The sequence below is a fragment of the Lathamus discolor genome, chromosome 13 (assembly GCF_037157495.1).
Source record: "Lathamus discolor isolate bLatDis1 chromosome 13, bLatDis1.hap1, whole genome shotgun sequence".
Taxonomy (NCBI): Eukaryota; Metazoa; Chordata; class Aves; order Psittaciformes; family Psittacidae; genus Lathamus; species Lathamus discolor.
In genome coordinates, this window is record NC_088896.1 from 4,138,766 (window position 1) to 4,156,301 (window position 17,536).

Here is a 17,536-nt window from a genome sequence, read left to right on the forward strand (position 1 = left end):
AGAAGGCAGCTTGATGTTTGAGGGAAATGGAGGGGACAGTTACATACTCTGGGCATCAGATTTGAGCCAGCCCTACCTAAAATTAAAAGTTCGGGTCATGGAGTAACTTATATTGTGCTTCAGACTGCTGCAGGGCTAGAGCTTGAGTGCTTGAGCAAGAACTGCACAAGAAACCCCTTTTGCCCAGCATGGCCAGATGTTTTAACAAATGTAGAGGCACTGGGCAAAAACTTTCCTTTCCTGTCCTCCTGGTGCCATCCCACCCTGATGCTGGGCTCTGCCCTAGAGATGTCTGAATCTCTCTGAGCCCCATGAGAGGCTGTTTTGTCCACGTGACAGTGGAAGCTGTCTTACAACACAAAGCCTTTTCAGACTTCTACAGTGATGGACCAAATGCCCCATCTCACAGCAGCTACAAGAAAGGCCTTCGCAAGCCTGTGCCATCACCTGAGTGATGAATAAACGCAGAATAAAGCAGTTTCCCAGGCAGCTGTGACCTCCCCCTCTGAAACATAAACCCTTTAAAGGATGATATTTGCTGCCCTCGTCACTGGTAAGTCATTGCAGGCCAGTGTGGGAACAGGCTGACTCACCAGTGACAGTGCTGCATTTCTCTCATGACACCACTGGTTGTGGCATGTGATTTCCATAGGGAATGATGGCTACACAAGCATGGCTGCTCTTCCAGAGGACACCAGGACTGGGGAGGAAGAGAAGCTCCCTGGTTTGTTGTTAAAGACACTGGTGTGGCCAGTGAACACCAAGCCTAGGGACTGGTGGATCCCACCCCGTCCTGCATGGCACCAGAGAGCTTACAAAAAGGAAGCAGACACTTTACACATCCATCTGACAGGTTAAATCTTCCCAAATCACTGCGATACAAAGTCACACAGGCTTTGCCCTGGGTTTGGATCCCACCTTATGCTGCAAACCCCACAACATCTGTCCAAGATGGGACAGGTTAGCCTCACACAAAGCACCCCACTTGCTATCTGACCAGCAGCACTGCTCTTGGGAGGGATTTCCCTGCAAGCAGTGAGCACACAGGGAGGTATTCTCTGCAGCAACATCTCCCCATTCCACATGGCCCCATTTCTCCTTGCTCACCCCAGGTGGGGATGGGAAGATGATTGATGTTTCAGGGAAGCAGATAATCACCCCGTTGGGCCACACATGGCTTTTTGTTATTTCTGCATATGTCTGCATGTTGTGGTTTCTTATTTGGCTTTCTCCATATGCTGGATTCCCTTGCTTCTCCAAACTATTTCCTAACAGATGTTGGGACATTGTGCTACCTGAACCAAAGCTCTACCACTGTCTGTACATGCCAGCCAAATCTGCCTATGGTGGAGCACCCAACCAAACCCATCACACTGATCCTGCCAGCCCAGCACAGTGTGGTGCTGATATAGGAGAACCTGCTACAGGAGAATCTTTTCATTACAACATCACATCAATCATCACGAGCCATCAGAAACATGTGACAGCAGATTCTGTTGACATTTAGGGGAATATATTCTGTCATCATGGTAGTAAAATGTAACAGTTGTGCTTTTTGATTAGAAATCTCACGATCCCACCTCATTCTTTGCAGCAAGGAAGCAGAGAAGTAAGTCGGACAGGACCGATGCCATCAACAGCTCTTGATAGCCGCTAAGCCAGAGAAACAGACTCTGAGACCCTTAAGGGAGCTGAGAAGAGTCTGTCTGAGGATCAGGGTGCTTTTGTCCAACAGAGACTCCAACAATTTGTGGCAATAAAGGAAAACCACAGGCTTTAGTACCATGAGGGAGGACAGGCACATGAGAAATCAAATTCTCCAAAGCATACAACTTTTTCATTTTAATAGTAATCAAAAGAATTGATAAAGGATTTTAACTGTTGACCACACAGTACAGACCTGTGCAATGCTGCCTCTTGGCCATGGTGCTGGCTTGGGAGGATGCTCTGTGACACTGCCCTGCTCATACAGCTTTTGCCTCTGCTGCCCATCACACGCCACTCGTCCAGGAATTCAGGAGGACGGGAAGGACATTTCTACTTTTCCCCTCCGCAGCACTCCAGACAATGGTACCACTCTCTCTGGGCATCTCTAAATGTTGCTATAGCTCAAAAAGAACCCTGGGGGCAGCAGTCAGTGGGAATGCCAAAGGCTATGTCCAGCCTTGCATGCAGCAATTGAGGAGTGACTCAGGCAGGGACGGAGCAGGCAACAGCATGATGTGGTAAAAGGCAAAACAAAGCAAGTGAAGAAGGTTGTGAAAGATACCCAACCAGACAGAATGTGTGAATATGAACAGGCACCATGACTGCTATTTACTGGCACGGACTAGAGTGAGATGTGGCTGGCCAAAATAGTGAGCAAGTGTTCACCATGCAGGAACTGCGTCACATTTGTTCTCTCTTTCCTTTGGGCCTTAAAGAAAGGTTGGGGCCATGGACATTTGGTATCAACCAGCTTCCAGCTTTCACATGGATCTGAATGATGCAGATCATCCACACAGCTGACCAACCTGCATTGCTTTCAGCATCCTGAAAATCAGACACAAAGCCCTTTTCTATGCACCAGCTTTGTGCTATTCTTGGATGAACAAGTTCATTTTGTACTCCTTGTTATTTTCCTTCCTGCTATTTCAGTAACATGAGGTAACACAATGCCAACACAAAACCATGTCATGAAAAACTTCCACAGCCTCAGGCAAGGGACCGGTGTTTCTGGGGCAGCTCACCCCATGATGGCCCTGCCAGCCCCTCTCCTCCTGGGATCCAAAACTCTTTCCTCACCCTTTTCCTTCCCCTTTACATCCCCCACACTCACACTGACTTTACTGATGCTTCCACCCTGCTCTGCCACTGCTTGGAAATGAAAGGAGCCCAGGCCAGGTTTCACAGCTCTGCGAGCAGAGACCTGTAAGGGGGAGAAGGCACGGATGGGTGGCAGCTAAAGAGAAGAAATGGCATCCTCTGAGCAAGGTGAGAGGTAGGAGCCAGCTGTAAGCAGAACAGCAGCAACCCAGCACACAAATGTGTGTCTCTCATAAAAGCAAACGCAAGCCAAATAAGCAGCATGCTGGCTCCTCCACCTGTGGTTTCAGTGGTAGCTCTGTCCCACCAAGCAGTGAGGACACAGGATGGAACAGAAACCCTGGCATTTCTGGCCGCAGTGGGTTTTTCCACTCCTGCTCTTCTACGGAAGCCTTCCTGAAGGTTGATGCATTTCCTTATTACACCTTGTATTTGCTCAAGCACTGCACAGCCATGCCAGTGGTTGCTGTTCCCTTCATAAACCAGTTTGTTTACCGGTTTATGAAGTTTACTGCAAAGTGCTTTGGCACATCAGGCACAGGCAGAGCTGTTTCACACAGAGATAATGGGTAGAAGTGGGGCAAAAGGACAGTTCGTTCATCTGAGCTGGTGGGATCATTCATTGCTTGCACTGAATTCAGGTTTTGAGCAGTCAGTTTGAACAGCCACAGACTGAGGATCCAGCTCCTTGTGATTGATTGCAAATCCTCAGTACAATAATCAGTTTTGTTTTAATGATCTCTTGTTGGAAGGTTTTGGGGAGTAAGAGCTGGCTGTGAGTTTGAGCTGCAAAAAATGGCTTTTTAATTTTCATACATTTCAAAACAGACTGTTTTGTATTTCTGTCCAAAATGTCAAACTAAATCAAATGAATGCTTTGTCCTTGATACTGCTGTTTGGCCACTGAACTTCAAATATCACATCAGTCTGAACAACTCTGTTCATTTTATCATGGCTTAGACACAGTGCCAGTTAGATGACAGGAGATGGGGTCCAGTTCAGGAGAGAACGTGGCTCTGCAAACACTAGGTCATCTCTGTCCCAGCCAGCAAGCTTTGTGATAGTGAGGTTAAAAGCCATTGAGGGAACCGCACTGCGCAGAATGAGCCTGAAAAAGATTCAGTCTCGGTGTTTCCAGAGGACTGGCTGTGCCAGAGACATACTGAGGCCCTCGCCACAGGCACCACACATCCAGTCACAGCCCCTGATGCTTTTTTTTCGGGGGGAGGTGGGGCCAAGCCTATCCACTGCTTCTTCATTGCACTTTGATGAACTCCATTGACTGCCAGATGAGCGCTCGCTGCGGTGTATCCCTGTGCTATCACAGCTGCACACTGCAGCTCTGCTCACACCCAGCAAGAGCTCACTTGCTTTTCTTCTTCACCAGCTGCACATACTGGAGCATAAACATGGAGGCTTTTGGTGGGGTACAGTCCTGATTTGCCCCTCTAGTACCAGTGACTGCTGCTGCCTTGGGCCAGAGCTGCGGGTATTCAGCATCTACAGGATGCTGTGTGGTGGCGGCACCAAGGCAACATGATGGAGCTGGGTCAGGAGGGGACCCTGGGATGCTACAAACCAACTTCTTTCCCCCAGAGCTTCCCAGTCTAGATAATGCCAACAACTCCAATCTGACTAACATTCTATTGTCATAATACTCTATTCCATGTTTTATAGAGAATCATTCTGTGAGTCATGATGTGGGAGAAAAATATTGTTCCCAAGTCCTACTGCAACGATCAGATCAGTTTTCACTGTTACTCCTGCAGTTTTCTTGTAACCTTGGCACATATATGAGGAGTTATTTCTCCATAAGTGCCTAAGCAATAAATCAGGAGTTCACAGTTTAGGTAAGAGGTACTGCACAGCCACTATGGATAATTCTGGAGGCACTGTAGTGATGACAATCCTTATTTCAGTGCACGCCAACACCTTACAGAAACTTGAAACTGCAAACAGTCCTTGGCCAAAACAATTTGCACCATCTTTAATAATACCTATAAGTAATTGTGTCATTTATCACAAATCCTGCCTACTGCTTCTTTGGCAATGCAATTGTGCTTGAGTAATGGAAAAGGAGAGTTGAAAAATCCTTTATAAAAATAGTATTCCAGGACAAGTAAAACATCTCAGGAAAAACCTCTCTTTGCCTTAAGCATCTGAAATAATAGACATCCCTAAAGCAAACATGTAAGAGCTGGCTTCAGCAGTGGTTATTGCTCATTTTTAACTTGCTATGTAAATTCTCCTTTTCTCCCTCTCCCCTCCTCCTCCTCCTGCTGCCAGGAAGTCCCAGGAAAGAAAAGTGCTACCAAGGCTGAGCTGCATGTGCCCGCGGCTATGGCACAAAGGTCTGAGCCTCTCTGCTGGTAAGAGGTAAAGCATTCAAAAGCAAGCTCTTTATCCCAACCACACCTATATGGCATGTGCTCAAAAGCCATAGCAGATGGGTAATCATTTCCCCTGAAGTACTTTAGGAAAAGTAAATCTCTCCTGGGGTGGGGAGCAGCCTGCTAACAGGAGAGCACTACAGCAGCACTGCTGTGTTTGCAGAGCAGGACAGAGCTGGAGCTTCAGCCCTGTGAAGTCAACTGAGATGCTCCAGCTGGGCTCAGTGGGACCCAGCCCACAGAACAGACCCAGAATATACTGGAGAGGAGCAAACAAAGCCAGCAAGGGATGCTCCCTAACCTCAAAAAGTGTTCCGAAGATGCTTAGGGTTTCCTATTGTCATCATTTTCAGGAGTTTCTCAGCCAGGCGCTGTGTTTCCAGCCTGTCAGAGATTGTCAGCAACGTGCTTGAGAAGCACAGGCTTTGCAGCTGAGAAATCACTTTGTCACCTCACCAGTTTCTCTGGCAGTAGGAAGTTCAGAGGCCCTGCAGCACCCTGTACATCTTACTCATGTCTTGGAGACGCAATCTGGGCTCCCGGCGCAATTCCCCAAGCAAGCTACCATCACTGTTCCACAACTTGGAAAACCTCCAGAATCGTGGGGCAGGGAGGGCCGACAGAGGCGGCAGCTCTCCAAAGGCACCCTCCCCAGCACAGCTCCTCTCTGTCCAATCAACCAGTGAGAGGCAAGGCCCCAGCACTGCCTGGCCAGGAGCTGACACGTGAATGTGGAGCCTTTACCACATGAACATGAGAGCTGCTCAGAAGAGCTGCATGTGCTTTGTAGAAGATTAGTGCAGGCAATAAATAGTGCAATTATCCTGTTGCTTCAGTCTAGCATATCCTGGCTAGTGTAATTCTTCTCTGCAGTGTATCAAGGGGAATCTCAAAGCAAACAGTGTTTTCAAAATACAACTGCAGTCCCTTTGAAATAAAAGTACTGGTCAAATGTCAACAGACCTCAGTTGCAACACCAAATGAAGGTGTATTTGTGACCAGGGACACACCAGTACCATCATGGGCTTTGCACTGCCCCAGCTCCACTCCAGCACAACCAACCAAAGCAAGCAAAGCAATTGAGGACCACTCAGCCTCATCTGCAAGAAGTCATAATAGCAGCTCACACAGTTACTGACAACTCTTCCTTATGACAGCCAGTTACCTCCAGACCAGTTCGCACTGCTCCAGGGCTGCTTTAACCACTGTCTGCACCTCAGGAGTCCTGTACAAGTACCAGTTCTTCCTACCCGCAATGCACAACCGTTAGTACCCACTTTAATCCATTACAACATGCTAATAATCATGCTTAGGCTTTCTCAGGTTCCCTAATAAAACCTCCCTGGCAGTCTATTTAGCAACACTAATGAGAAATGTGCAAGAGAGAAACATGACTAATTCATTTTAACAATAAACAGGCAGCAGCATCACACAGGGAATTTTCTGTGTGAAGGCAAACCCCCAGCTCCTGTGGCTAATGAGCTCAGGCAGGGCTGGCCATGACACGGCTTGAGTGGCTCGCAGCACAGCAGCTGCCACCAGCACCCCCGTGGTGACTCAGGATGTTAGGAGGCCATCATGGTGACACTACATCCCTGCAGCAGCTGGGGCAAAGCCAGGGCAGAAATGGGCTTGCAGAACACATGGTCACAGGTTGGTAGCTGGAACCAAGCAGAAATCAGCTGCAGAGCAAAGTCCTTCACCTTGAGGAGCTGCCAGAGGCACCTGAGCTTTACGGGGTGAGCTACAGACGTGACTCCTCTTCTGCAGGAGTTGTGTCCACTCTATCATGCACCTGCCGCTTCTTGGCACTGTTGGCAGGATTTCACAGAAAACTCAGAGAAATAACATCAGTCAGTGCTGCTTGCTCCTGTGTTAGCTGGGCAGGAAGGAGCCTGGTGAGCCTGCGAGAGCAGAGGGCACAAAGCCCTCACCCCACAGGGCAAGATGAAACGAGCAAGATGGAGAGCAGGGAGGGGAGAGTCCTGCAGCATTAGGAGATCTCAGCTCTCCAACCCTTCATTTAGAAATCCCTCCAGCCCCAAAGGAAGCTGCTGTCACACACAATGCCACCATTCCATTGCATTTCAATCTGCTGCTCAGCACTAGAGCTTGCCCCATGCTGGCACAGGTGCCTTCTGAATAACAAGCTCCATGACACCAGCACCGAGTTCTACCTGGAACAAGTTGCCTCCCTGGATTTGTTTTGCTTTTTAAGTCTTTTCCACTGATCGACAGGGTTTGTTTATACACGGTAAAATAGCTCACTCTGTTACAGAGTGCTGGGAGGGAGAGGGGCTTGTGCAATTTTTACTTTTGGGGTTTTAAACTTTCTTCTTTCCCAGTAGAAACCCAAAGAGAAAGAGGCGAGAGAGAAACAACAGGCTGTTACTTGCTCACCTGAATACGAGGATTTCTTCATGCCGTCGCTTCGAGCTGTGACATAGGAGCTGGGTGAGGCGTTGGGTCCCCGGGGTGCCGTGCCGCAGGTGTGATCCTTTTGTCGGTGCAGGCAAGGATGGGGAGGGGACGCGTACGCTGCCACCACATCCAGGCGCTTGGCTCTAGCCGAGGAGCAGCCCAGCGCTCCAATTAATTAGCACGCACCTTTCCCAACCTCACACACAGTTATGGGCTGTTCCGACTTTTCCGGCACCGGCAGGATAGAGCAGGGCTCAGCCTCCCTGGCAGCTGCATGCTATCCCCCTGGAAAACAAATGGTCTCGGGGATTAGTCCTACCAACTCCCAGCCCTAGAAATCCCAGTGTATTTAGCTCGTGCAGCAAAGGGAAGGGAGGGAATTTCACGCCTCCAGCCCAGCACACCCCATGGCTTTGATTCAGCTGTTTGCTACTGGAGCAGCTTAGGTCAGAGCTACTCTCAAGTCAGGCAGTTTCTAGTTCAAAGTGCATTAGTGGCCTGTCAGCATGCTGCGGTGTAAACACCTCTTTCCTCTTCATACCGACATGTAAGGGACTCATTCAAGGCTGTAAGTTGAGCAAAATGCTTACACAGGTTTGCAACACAGGGCGAGCTATGTGCAAACAGTTACTCACTGCTCAGTAGGATGCAGAGTGCCACGTATTCCATAACCAGTTCCCCAGAGCGCTGGGATCTGGGCATGTCCCCAGGTTACTGAGGAAGAGGAGGCTCCATTTTGCAATTACTTATGTGCCTCAGCACGCGGATCTGCTGGGAAAGCAGACATGCTCCTGATCACTCCCTGTGAAACACAGGTTGGACAATCAGCTACACAAACGCAATAAGCTGGGGGCATTATGAACACAGACAGGAAGAGAGAGCAAGTTAAGACTACCTATGACTAAAAGCACAGTGAAGTGCAAGAGCCTGAACTGCCGCAGGGAACACTGGGCTGATCACTGGAAATGTTCCCACAGCCAGCTTGGGTGAGTCACTCACGGGAAGGTGCAGAACACGAGTCCTGTCCACAGGAGAAAATGCCACCAGCTCAAGGTATAGGAAGCATTTTCCATTTGGTTTTAGACTTTTCCACAGAAGGAGAAAAACTGTTCTGCACCCAGCCCTAACCCAGCACTGCATGGAGACAGATGAGCTGGATTAAGAGGATACGGTCACCATTTTTCAGCCATGGGTTTCTGCTTCTGTAACAGATATGAAGAAACGGATTGTCTGAGCCTCTCAGGCTTTAGTGCAAAACTTGAAGAGCTAGCTGAAGTCACTGGGGGATTCAGTGCTAAGCAGCCAGACTTTGCACTGGAGCAGCTCAGGAGCACTCACATATTCCCCAGGTTACAGCAGCAGCAACTCTACCTGCTGCTGCATGACTACTCTGCCTTACTGTTCTGCTCCTGCTGGTCTCCAGCAGAGAGATGTTAACAAAAAAACTCTGTCATCAAGAAAACGTTTGAACCACCAAAGCTCTGTTACTTAAGTAAACACACATCTAAGCCCATAATAATAATATATTACTCTTTCCACAAATGCTTTTGACATCATTAGTCACAATTTACAGAGGAGAAACAATAGCACAATGACTTGCCCCACCTTGTACCTCAAGGGCAAAGTCAGGGGTAGAACCCACTCCCAAACACTAACCTCACTGCTCTGCTTTTGCCTGCATCTCTCTGATGGACACAGCTACTCTTAATACTCAACATTCACGGGGCTATACTTCACAGGAGATCAAAAGACAGTTTTCTGTTCTTCTCACATATGGGTATATGTGCACATGTGCATGATTAAGTGTGTGATTACATGTGCACATGCGTGCGATTAAGTGTATGGCACCACATGTGTGTGTGGTTATGTGTGCAAGGTGCTCTGTGCCTTCATGGGGCTGCTGGTGAGCAGCATTTTCGGAGCCATGGCTGGGGTACAGCCATCTGATCAGCTTGACTGCACAAATACAAACAGCAAATTGTGGAGCAGGCTTTTCTACTGCAGGGCCAAACAAACACGATGAGACACAAATTGGCTGAAGGGATTTTTTTTCCCCTGAAATACTGTCTGACAAAGAATCCCTTTCTTTGGCTGCCTGGCCTCAGAATTACCAAGAGGATCAGTCGCTTGGCTCAGAAGAGCAGGTTAATGTTTAATACAATGCAGAGCCCACAGGCTTCAAATAGGTAAGTCATTTATAGGTTCGTTCTCTCCCTCCCCCCTCTTTCATAAGATTAGTGTGAGAATTTATTGTTCCTGAAAGCGAGGGATTCAGACTGCTGGCTCTGCCTGGCCACAGCAGAGGGAGGCACTGTGTGAGCCTCATACATCCAACCTCGCCAAAGCAGCTTGGATCTGACCCAGGGCATGCACACATCCCGCACCAGTCCTGGACATCCCCTCTGCATCCAACTCTGGCACTCCTGTGCCAGCATGGTGCTGGCAGTGGTGCAGAGCTGGCCTCTTTCCAGAGAGGCTGCGTCAACCTCCCTTGTCACCGTCTCGTGATGCCCAACTGCATGCACACAGCAGCAATCTGAGCATGGGCAGGCTCCTCTGAGCCCAGTGGCACTGCACCCACCAGGGCTGCAGATGCTGCACCTCCTACAGCAGCTGCTGAGCCTGACCCAGCTGTGATGCTCTCAGCAGCTGGTTCTTCATGGCTTAGTCTGCAACGCACGTTACAGTTCCATGGCAGGCACAAAAGCAGTACGTGCTCCCTCTCCCCCAGCAGCATCCTCCAGGCAAGCACATACCCCAGCATGTGTGGGTCCTGCACCAAGATATGCAGTCTCCCACACTGAACATAATACAGTCATCAGAGGAGAGAGAGACAAGCACCACCAGCTACATACAGTGGGCTGGGGCAGGGAACCAGAGCCTCAGGAAAGGGTCAAGTTAAGGGAGAGACTGGCAGAAGCAATAACATCAAACGATGAATACTGTAGTGAGGAGGAAAATATAGAAATAAGGGTGAGCTGCATGTAAAAAACTATGATCTCATGGATTAGAATCATAGAATCATAGAATAGTTAGGGTTGGAAAGGACCTCAAGATCATCCAGTTCCAACCCCCCTGCCATGGGCAGGGACACCTCACACTAAACCATCCCACACAAGGCTTCATCCAACCTGGCCTTGAACACCGCCAGGGATGTAGCACTCACAACCTCCCTGGGCAATTAGTACAAAGCTAGACATTAGGGCGCACTGAGTTGTGTAACTGCATCTCTCCAACTGATTTATTCAGCTTCTCGGACTAAGTTTCTTTATTTCTTGTCTTGCAAAAGGGGAGGAAGGTTGAGTTTTCCCAGGGAGAGGTATGGGAAGGCTGTCTGCTACTCAGTGTTTCTCCGGGGCTCAAAGACATTGCCTGGTAGGCAAAGGTTGCTGTTAGAGGAGCAGAAACTTACACTGCAAAGACCTGCCAGTGTGCAGCAGAGCAGGCTGGACCCTCCTCTTTGGGGAGCAGTATCTCTAACTGATTTGGAAACTCATGAGTCAGGACTACAAACGACCCACATCTCCCTCTCCAGCTCTGTTTGTTTTACATATGATCCTCCAAGCTCTCTTTTCCTGACCAATTGTTCTTTAGTGGCTGTGGGGCTGGAGGGAGGATGTGAAGTTTTCCACCCTGGTTCTGTACCAGCAACCCATCCTGCCCAGCACAGGGAGGCAGCTGCCAAAACGGGCACAAGGTGAGTAGTGGCACTGCACCCTGGCCCAGCAGATCATTGCAAAAGCCCAGCAAAACTCACCTCGGAGAGCTCCTGGACTCAAGAGGAAGGAAGCAGGAGGGGAAGGAGACCACACAGAAGATGAGAACTTGTGGCTTTTGGCCAAGAAAGGGTTACCTCCATTGCCCAGAACCTGAAATTGCCCTGGCAGGCACAAAGGGTGGCTTTTGGCACTGCTGCATGTGCAATGGGGCCCGAGTCACCTGTGTACTTTGGCAGGCCCAATAGCTTGGATGCACAAAGTCAGCAGGAAAGAGCCAGGTGGTTCTGTCAGCCCACTGAACCCAGTCACTGCAGCTGGAAAAGCTTTGTGCCAGTGGGCTGGCTGCTGGCAACCCAGCTTAAGTTCGGTCCATGCTCTGTGCCCCTTGCAGAACACAGCTTTTGTTGGTGGCCAAGACACAAAGATGCTTGTGAGAATACAGAGAGCAAATCAACCAGCATTGGGCACTTGTGGCACTGGCAGAATCTGCCCTCCTTTCTGCCACCTTCTTGAGGAAATTAAAGTGTTATGGCACCTATGATCTCTCTTCCTTTTCCCTGCAGCCCTAATGGAGCGCTCGCTCACAATGTACTGGTTGTGCCACAGCTGATCCTTACAATACCTTGGTTACTTAAGTTCATAATTATCCTCATTTAGCCTGTTGGGTCTGCCAGCTTTGAGTTCGGTGATGTCTGCCTTATAAAAACATATCTGCCCAGAGCTTGGAGGGTGAGACAAATCAGTTTGATGATCAAAGTATTACTTAGAGCATTCCTGGAGGTTTTGTACGGAACAGGAGGCAGAAGTCTGGAGGACTGATCTCAGTGACCTGAAATTGCTTCCCTGAGCACTTGGGGATCATTCAGCAGAATTCACATCCAAGGAGCCTCCAAGCCCTGATTTCATCAGTAAGCACATATAAATCCTGCAGCTACTCTGATGCAGTGGGCCTGGCTCTCAAGCTTGCAATGAGGAAATAAGGGATAGGATTATGAAACGCATTTGGGGGTGCTGTACTGTAGGTTACCCTGCTCTTGCAGGGGGGTTGGACTGGATGATCTTTTTAGGTCCCTTCCAACCCTTGGGATTCTGTGATTCTGTGATTCTGTGACCTGTTATTCATGAGCAACAAAGCCACTGGATCATGCGGATGGGGCATTCAGGTGTGCGTGAGAGGAGCTCAAGTCCACATAGATGGAGAATCCTCTACTTGAAATTATGGCTGAGATCCCAGTTAAATGCATGCGATGTAACAAGTCAACATGGCTCATTTACCCATCCTCAGCATCACTAGGAAACTACGTTCTCCAATGAGTCCTTGTGTACCCAAACACACATGCAAACCTGCTTGCCAAACCCAGGAAAACTAAATGCAAAGAACAGCAGTGACATAAGCCATCACCACAGCTAAGATTTGCCATACTCCAGTTCTGAGCCACTTTCTTCTTGTCAGTGGCCAGGATTCAGTTGCAGCTTTCCCCTACCCTGCTCCACAGAGGGAAAACACAGATGTTCAGCCTCTAAGCATCAATTCACAATGCTCAGATACAGGAGGCAAGGCAGCTGTGTTGATCTAAAGCCTCATACATTAGCTCTCTGCTTTTTCTGGGGTTAGGACACAGCACAGCTAGCAACAGCCAGACTCCCTCTATGGTCTTAAGTGCATATGGTTAAGAGGTATACGATTTACCAGTGTGTTTCCCAACTCCTTTCTCTATGATTCCATCTGACAACAAAGCACCAAAGACCCACAATAGCATTAGAGTACCATTATATATGGTCTGATGGTCGTGCTGTTCTCTTCTGTGGACTGACGGTTATGGTGAGGAAGCAAATAACTTAATGAAGTAATTACTCATATCAAATCAGCAGGTTTTGTTCTTTTCTTCTGCCTTAATTATGAGGAACCGGGAAGAATGTCCAATTACTCAAGGCAGAATTTCATTACGGAGGAAGATAACATCTGCTCAACCGCAAGGTACATCAGATGGCCATTTGCATAGAACAGCCTCTCCCATGTTTAGGGAAGGGAATACTTCAACCTGAAATCAAAGTTGAAGAGTGTGTGAAACAGACAACAAAATAAAAAACTCAGGGCAATAGTCAATGCCCACTCAATAGAAGGAAAATCCCTGAATGCAGGGGAAGTCTGAATGAAAGGTCAGAAGTGTTTTCCACTTTCAATAGCCCCTGTCTCTGAAAACGAAACTCTTCAAGGTGCTTCATGAGCTGACCCACATGAATACCCGCTCTTAAGACTCATTGTAAAATCCTTAGGCTGCTTTCAGAAATGCCAGCTGAGCACTCCTGAATTTGGCTGTAAGCTTGAAAAACAAGAACAGGTCAAAGTCAAACTCTCAAACCCCGCAAAGCTTGCTCCGTTTTTCACAAATACACAGCCCTGGTTTATGGCTTTTATGGTCTGACTTTTAGTTGAAACTACAAGAATGAAGCAACAACCACAGCTTTGCAACAATCACAGAAGAAACATGGATCTTAGAACCAAGTGCCAATTTCACAGTTTTTTATGGAAGTGTCATACATAACCCAGCTCGACCAAGGGCAGGCATTGAGGTAAGCCCCTGCCCTTGGTTATCAGGCACATTTCCACAAGTGCAGTTCAGAGAAGTGAACATAGAACCCTGGGGAGGGGGAAAAGGTGGAGCAGAGCCTGGGTGCTGGGGCTCCAAAAAGCTAAGCTTACCGGTCCTGCCGCACTGGAGACAGGCACAGGAAGCGTGGCTCTGAACTGCTGCAGGGCAGAGGGACCACACAGCAGCTGTTCTGACTCCTCAGCAGCAGCAACCAGTCTGGCTGCAGGCTTGAGCATGTGCCAAGCGAACAACCAGGCATGATTGTTTGGCTGCTGTTGTAACTACTTCTGCTAAGAGACATCCTGGGTACTCGGGGAGCAGCACAATCGTGCTTAAAGCTATGCTTGACTTCCTGCCTGCCATGATTTCTAAATCCATAGAACATAGAATCAACTGAGTTGGAAAAGACCCTTAAGATTATCAAGTCCAACCGTTACCCCAGGACTGCAAAGGCTACCACAGAACCATGTCACTAAGGGCAAACTGATCTCCTCTCATGGCTGCCCCTCAAGATCTCCACTCACAGCCGCCCCTCATCTCCCCTCACACCCCATGGCTACCCCTGCTCCCCCTTCATGATATCCCCTCACAGCTGCCCCTCTCTCCGCTCATAATCTTCCCTTATGGCCACCCCTCTCTCCCCTCATGATCTTTCCCTCACAATCTCCCCTTACCCCTCATCGCCACCCCTCTCTCCCCTCATGATCTTCCCTCATGGCCACCCATCTCCTCTCATGGCTGCCCCACATAGGCACCCCTTATGTGCCCCTGTAGTGGCCTACACTGTATATCTGCCACTCCTCACAGCCACCCCTCATCTCCCCTCACACCCATGGCTACCCCTGCTCCATGATATCCTCTCACTCCTCAAGGCCGCCCCTCCTTTCCCCTCACGATCTTCCCTCATGGCCACCCCTCACTCCTCATGGCTGCCCCTCCGTTCCCCCTATGATCTTCCCTCACGCTCTCCCCGTACCCCTCATGGCCCCCGCTCCCCTGCCAGCTCAGTCCATCCCCGAATGCAATCCCGGTGTGATCCAGAGCAATGAAGTACAAGAACTTACACGTTTGCTCCCGTACTTGCGAGTGTGCGAGAGGCAGGAGGTGCCCCTTCCCCTGACAGCCCCGCATCTCTGCCCCGGCGGGAGGGCGCTGGGCTGGAGCCATGGGGCCTGCTGGAACTGGAAAAGGGAAGCAAGGATCTGGAAATAAAAAAGAATCAAGAAACGAGCCCACAGAAAATGTGGATAAAGGGAAACCACAGAAGGATCAACAAGAGCCTGCCTGTAATCACTACCAAAGCAATTACAGAATTAGGGAAGATTTATAACAGACTGAAGAGCTGGATACTTGGCATGCGAAATGGAAAAGCTGTAAGGAGGGAATTCTGTGTGCTGGCATGAGGCTCAGGAGCCACAAGCGATGCAGCCTCAGCAGTTCTGTCCCATACAGAGCAAACTGAGCAGCATTTGGACGTCTTTTCTTGTACCTCTCAGCCTCCAGCTATAATTTGGCCCAGCCATCAATTCCAAGGTTTAAACACCAAAACAAACAAAACTTATTTATGCAGAATGCTGAAAAAAGTATGGGGAGTGATTAATAATAGCCACTGTTTCCTTCGTGCTGTAACACAGTGCGGCTTCTAGCCAGCACTGGCAGCCCTTCTGGGAGGAAATTACTATTATCCAACTCTACAGGTGGGGAACTGTGACACAGAGAAGCTACAGAAAGCAATTGGTTTAACCCACATCTAGAGTTATAGTCCTGGACTATTATTACATATACAAACCCCTCAATATTCCTGGAAACTGGTGCGGGTTTAACTGTGAGGCACTGTCACACAGCATTAGCCATCACCTCTGTCTCTGCCTTGCTTGCTAAGGACATAATTCCACTATTATTTCTCTTTCCTTACACTGGCACAGCTTCGTTTCTCACTGTTCTTGATCTTCTGTCGTTATCATTTACTCCAGAATTTAAAGGAAAGAGTTTTGCCATCAACTAGCAGCAACTAAAGCACCTGCACAAGATTTAGGGCAGTAGAAGGATCAGCCACTCATTTCCAATCAACTCATACATGAACAAGTCCTAAGCCTAGAAGTCCAGGATTTCCAAATTAGCTGGGTACAAATACATTTGGAAAGCTCCAGAAAGGCCCAGGGGATATTCCCATTGATGGTGAAAGGAGCAAACCTAACAGAGGAGCTGCAATAGGCAGTAGCTTTGAAAGGTAAAAGTCAGCTTCACACAGAGCTCAGCAGTGCCAGTAATGAAGCAGCCAGGGCTGCCTTCACACCCAGCTCAAAGCTGATCAATCAAAATGAATCATCACTCGAGAGAGACACGCAAAGAGGTAATTTAAACACTGCAACAAGCCTGCTGCAGTTCAGCAGGTAACAGCATGACTGGGCTAACATACCCACCTCAAAGAGGGACTTGAACACAGGCTCAGGAGGGAGGGTGGAGAGCACATCTCAGAGCCATGGTTAGCAAGAGGCTTGATCTGCCCAGGTCCTTTAAGTCCCCACACTGGACAATCTTACAGTTGGGAAGCACCTTGGAGCCTACATATCTATTTTCACCTTACACATTGCTTGAACATATCATAAGCTTTATAAATGTGACAATGTTTTAAGGCTGACACTAACGCTTCACAGGCAGCTCCTGTAATGGCAGCACCAGTGATAAAGTGAGTAAAAAGGCGTCGTACTGTGCAAAGCTGCTTTTCTTCTTACTGAGAAAAGGACAAGGCTAACATTAAGGGCAACTAAGAAAATAGAGTCGGAGTTTGATTCCAGCTCTGTGCAAGCGGGCAGGAAGTGCAAAATTATGTGGGGAAACTACTGCCCGAGAACAACAGAGGACTCTGGTCTCCCTGCAGCCCAGACCCTCAGCCCTGCCAAAACAAGCCAGGCAGCATCAGAGGCTCCTGGCTGCTGTCAGTGATACAGTGGGTTTTGGGGCTTTAAGGAGTCAGCTAGGGCTCTAGCTAGAGCATGAATGGTTTCCTCATAGAAATGATTTCAGAGACTGGAGCAGTTTCAGGAGGACCTTGCTGAGCTGGCTGGTGCCAGGAACTATGTGAATGTAGCAGCAAGGAATGCTTTCTCCCTCCTCATCCCCCCGCGCCTCTCTGCTGCTCCCGAGACAAGGCTGTGCTGGATGAGTTGGAAAGAGTCAGTTGTCATCCAGAAACCCCAGGGGGATCTGGCCTCCGTTTCCATACAGGCTGCGAAGGGGAGCTCTGCAGAGTAGCTGGAGGAGCAGTCACCTGCTGGCAGGGCCATGGGCAGGAACCCCCCTCATCTCACCTGTGGCCAAAGGAAAGCAGCTCTGCTCTGAGAAGGAGGAAAAACCAGGAACTATACAAGGGATATTGTATAAGCCTCGGTGCAAAAGCCTTCCTGCTGTTGTTACGTTTTAATAACTCACATTTCCGAGAGGAGCAGGGCCGAGTGCTGCCTGCCGTGACTGTGAACAATGGCACCAGCCAGGCCCCACGGAGGGTTCTCATTCACTGCTGGCCCAGCAAGCTCCCAGCCTGGCCCCACTCTCTTCCCAGGCAATTGTTTCCCTACCCGACAGATCTATTTTCACTCAGGTTTTT

The 17,536-nt window shown here is 49.0% G+C and overlaps 1 protein-coding gene across 1 annotated transcript in view; it reads right to left on the minus strand.

The window, feature by feature from the left end:
* SEPTIN9 (septin 9) overlaps positions 1–8,021 on the minus strand; it is a 134,559-nt gene extending 126,538 nt beyond the window's left edge. Inside the window, exon 1 of the mRNA XM_065694186.1 lies at positions 7,596–8,021. Within this exon, the coding sequence (XP_065550258.1) occupies positions 7,596–7,617 (22 nt within the window). The 5' untranslated portion in view covers positions 7,618–8,021. The remainder of the gene's footprint in view (positions 1–7,595) is intronic.
* Positions 8,022–17,536: the final 9,515 nt, after the last annotated feature.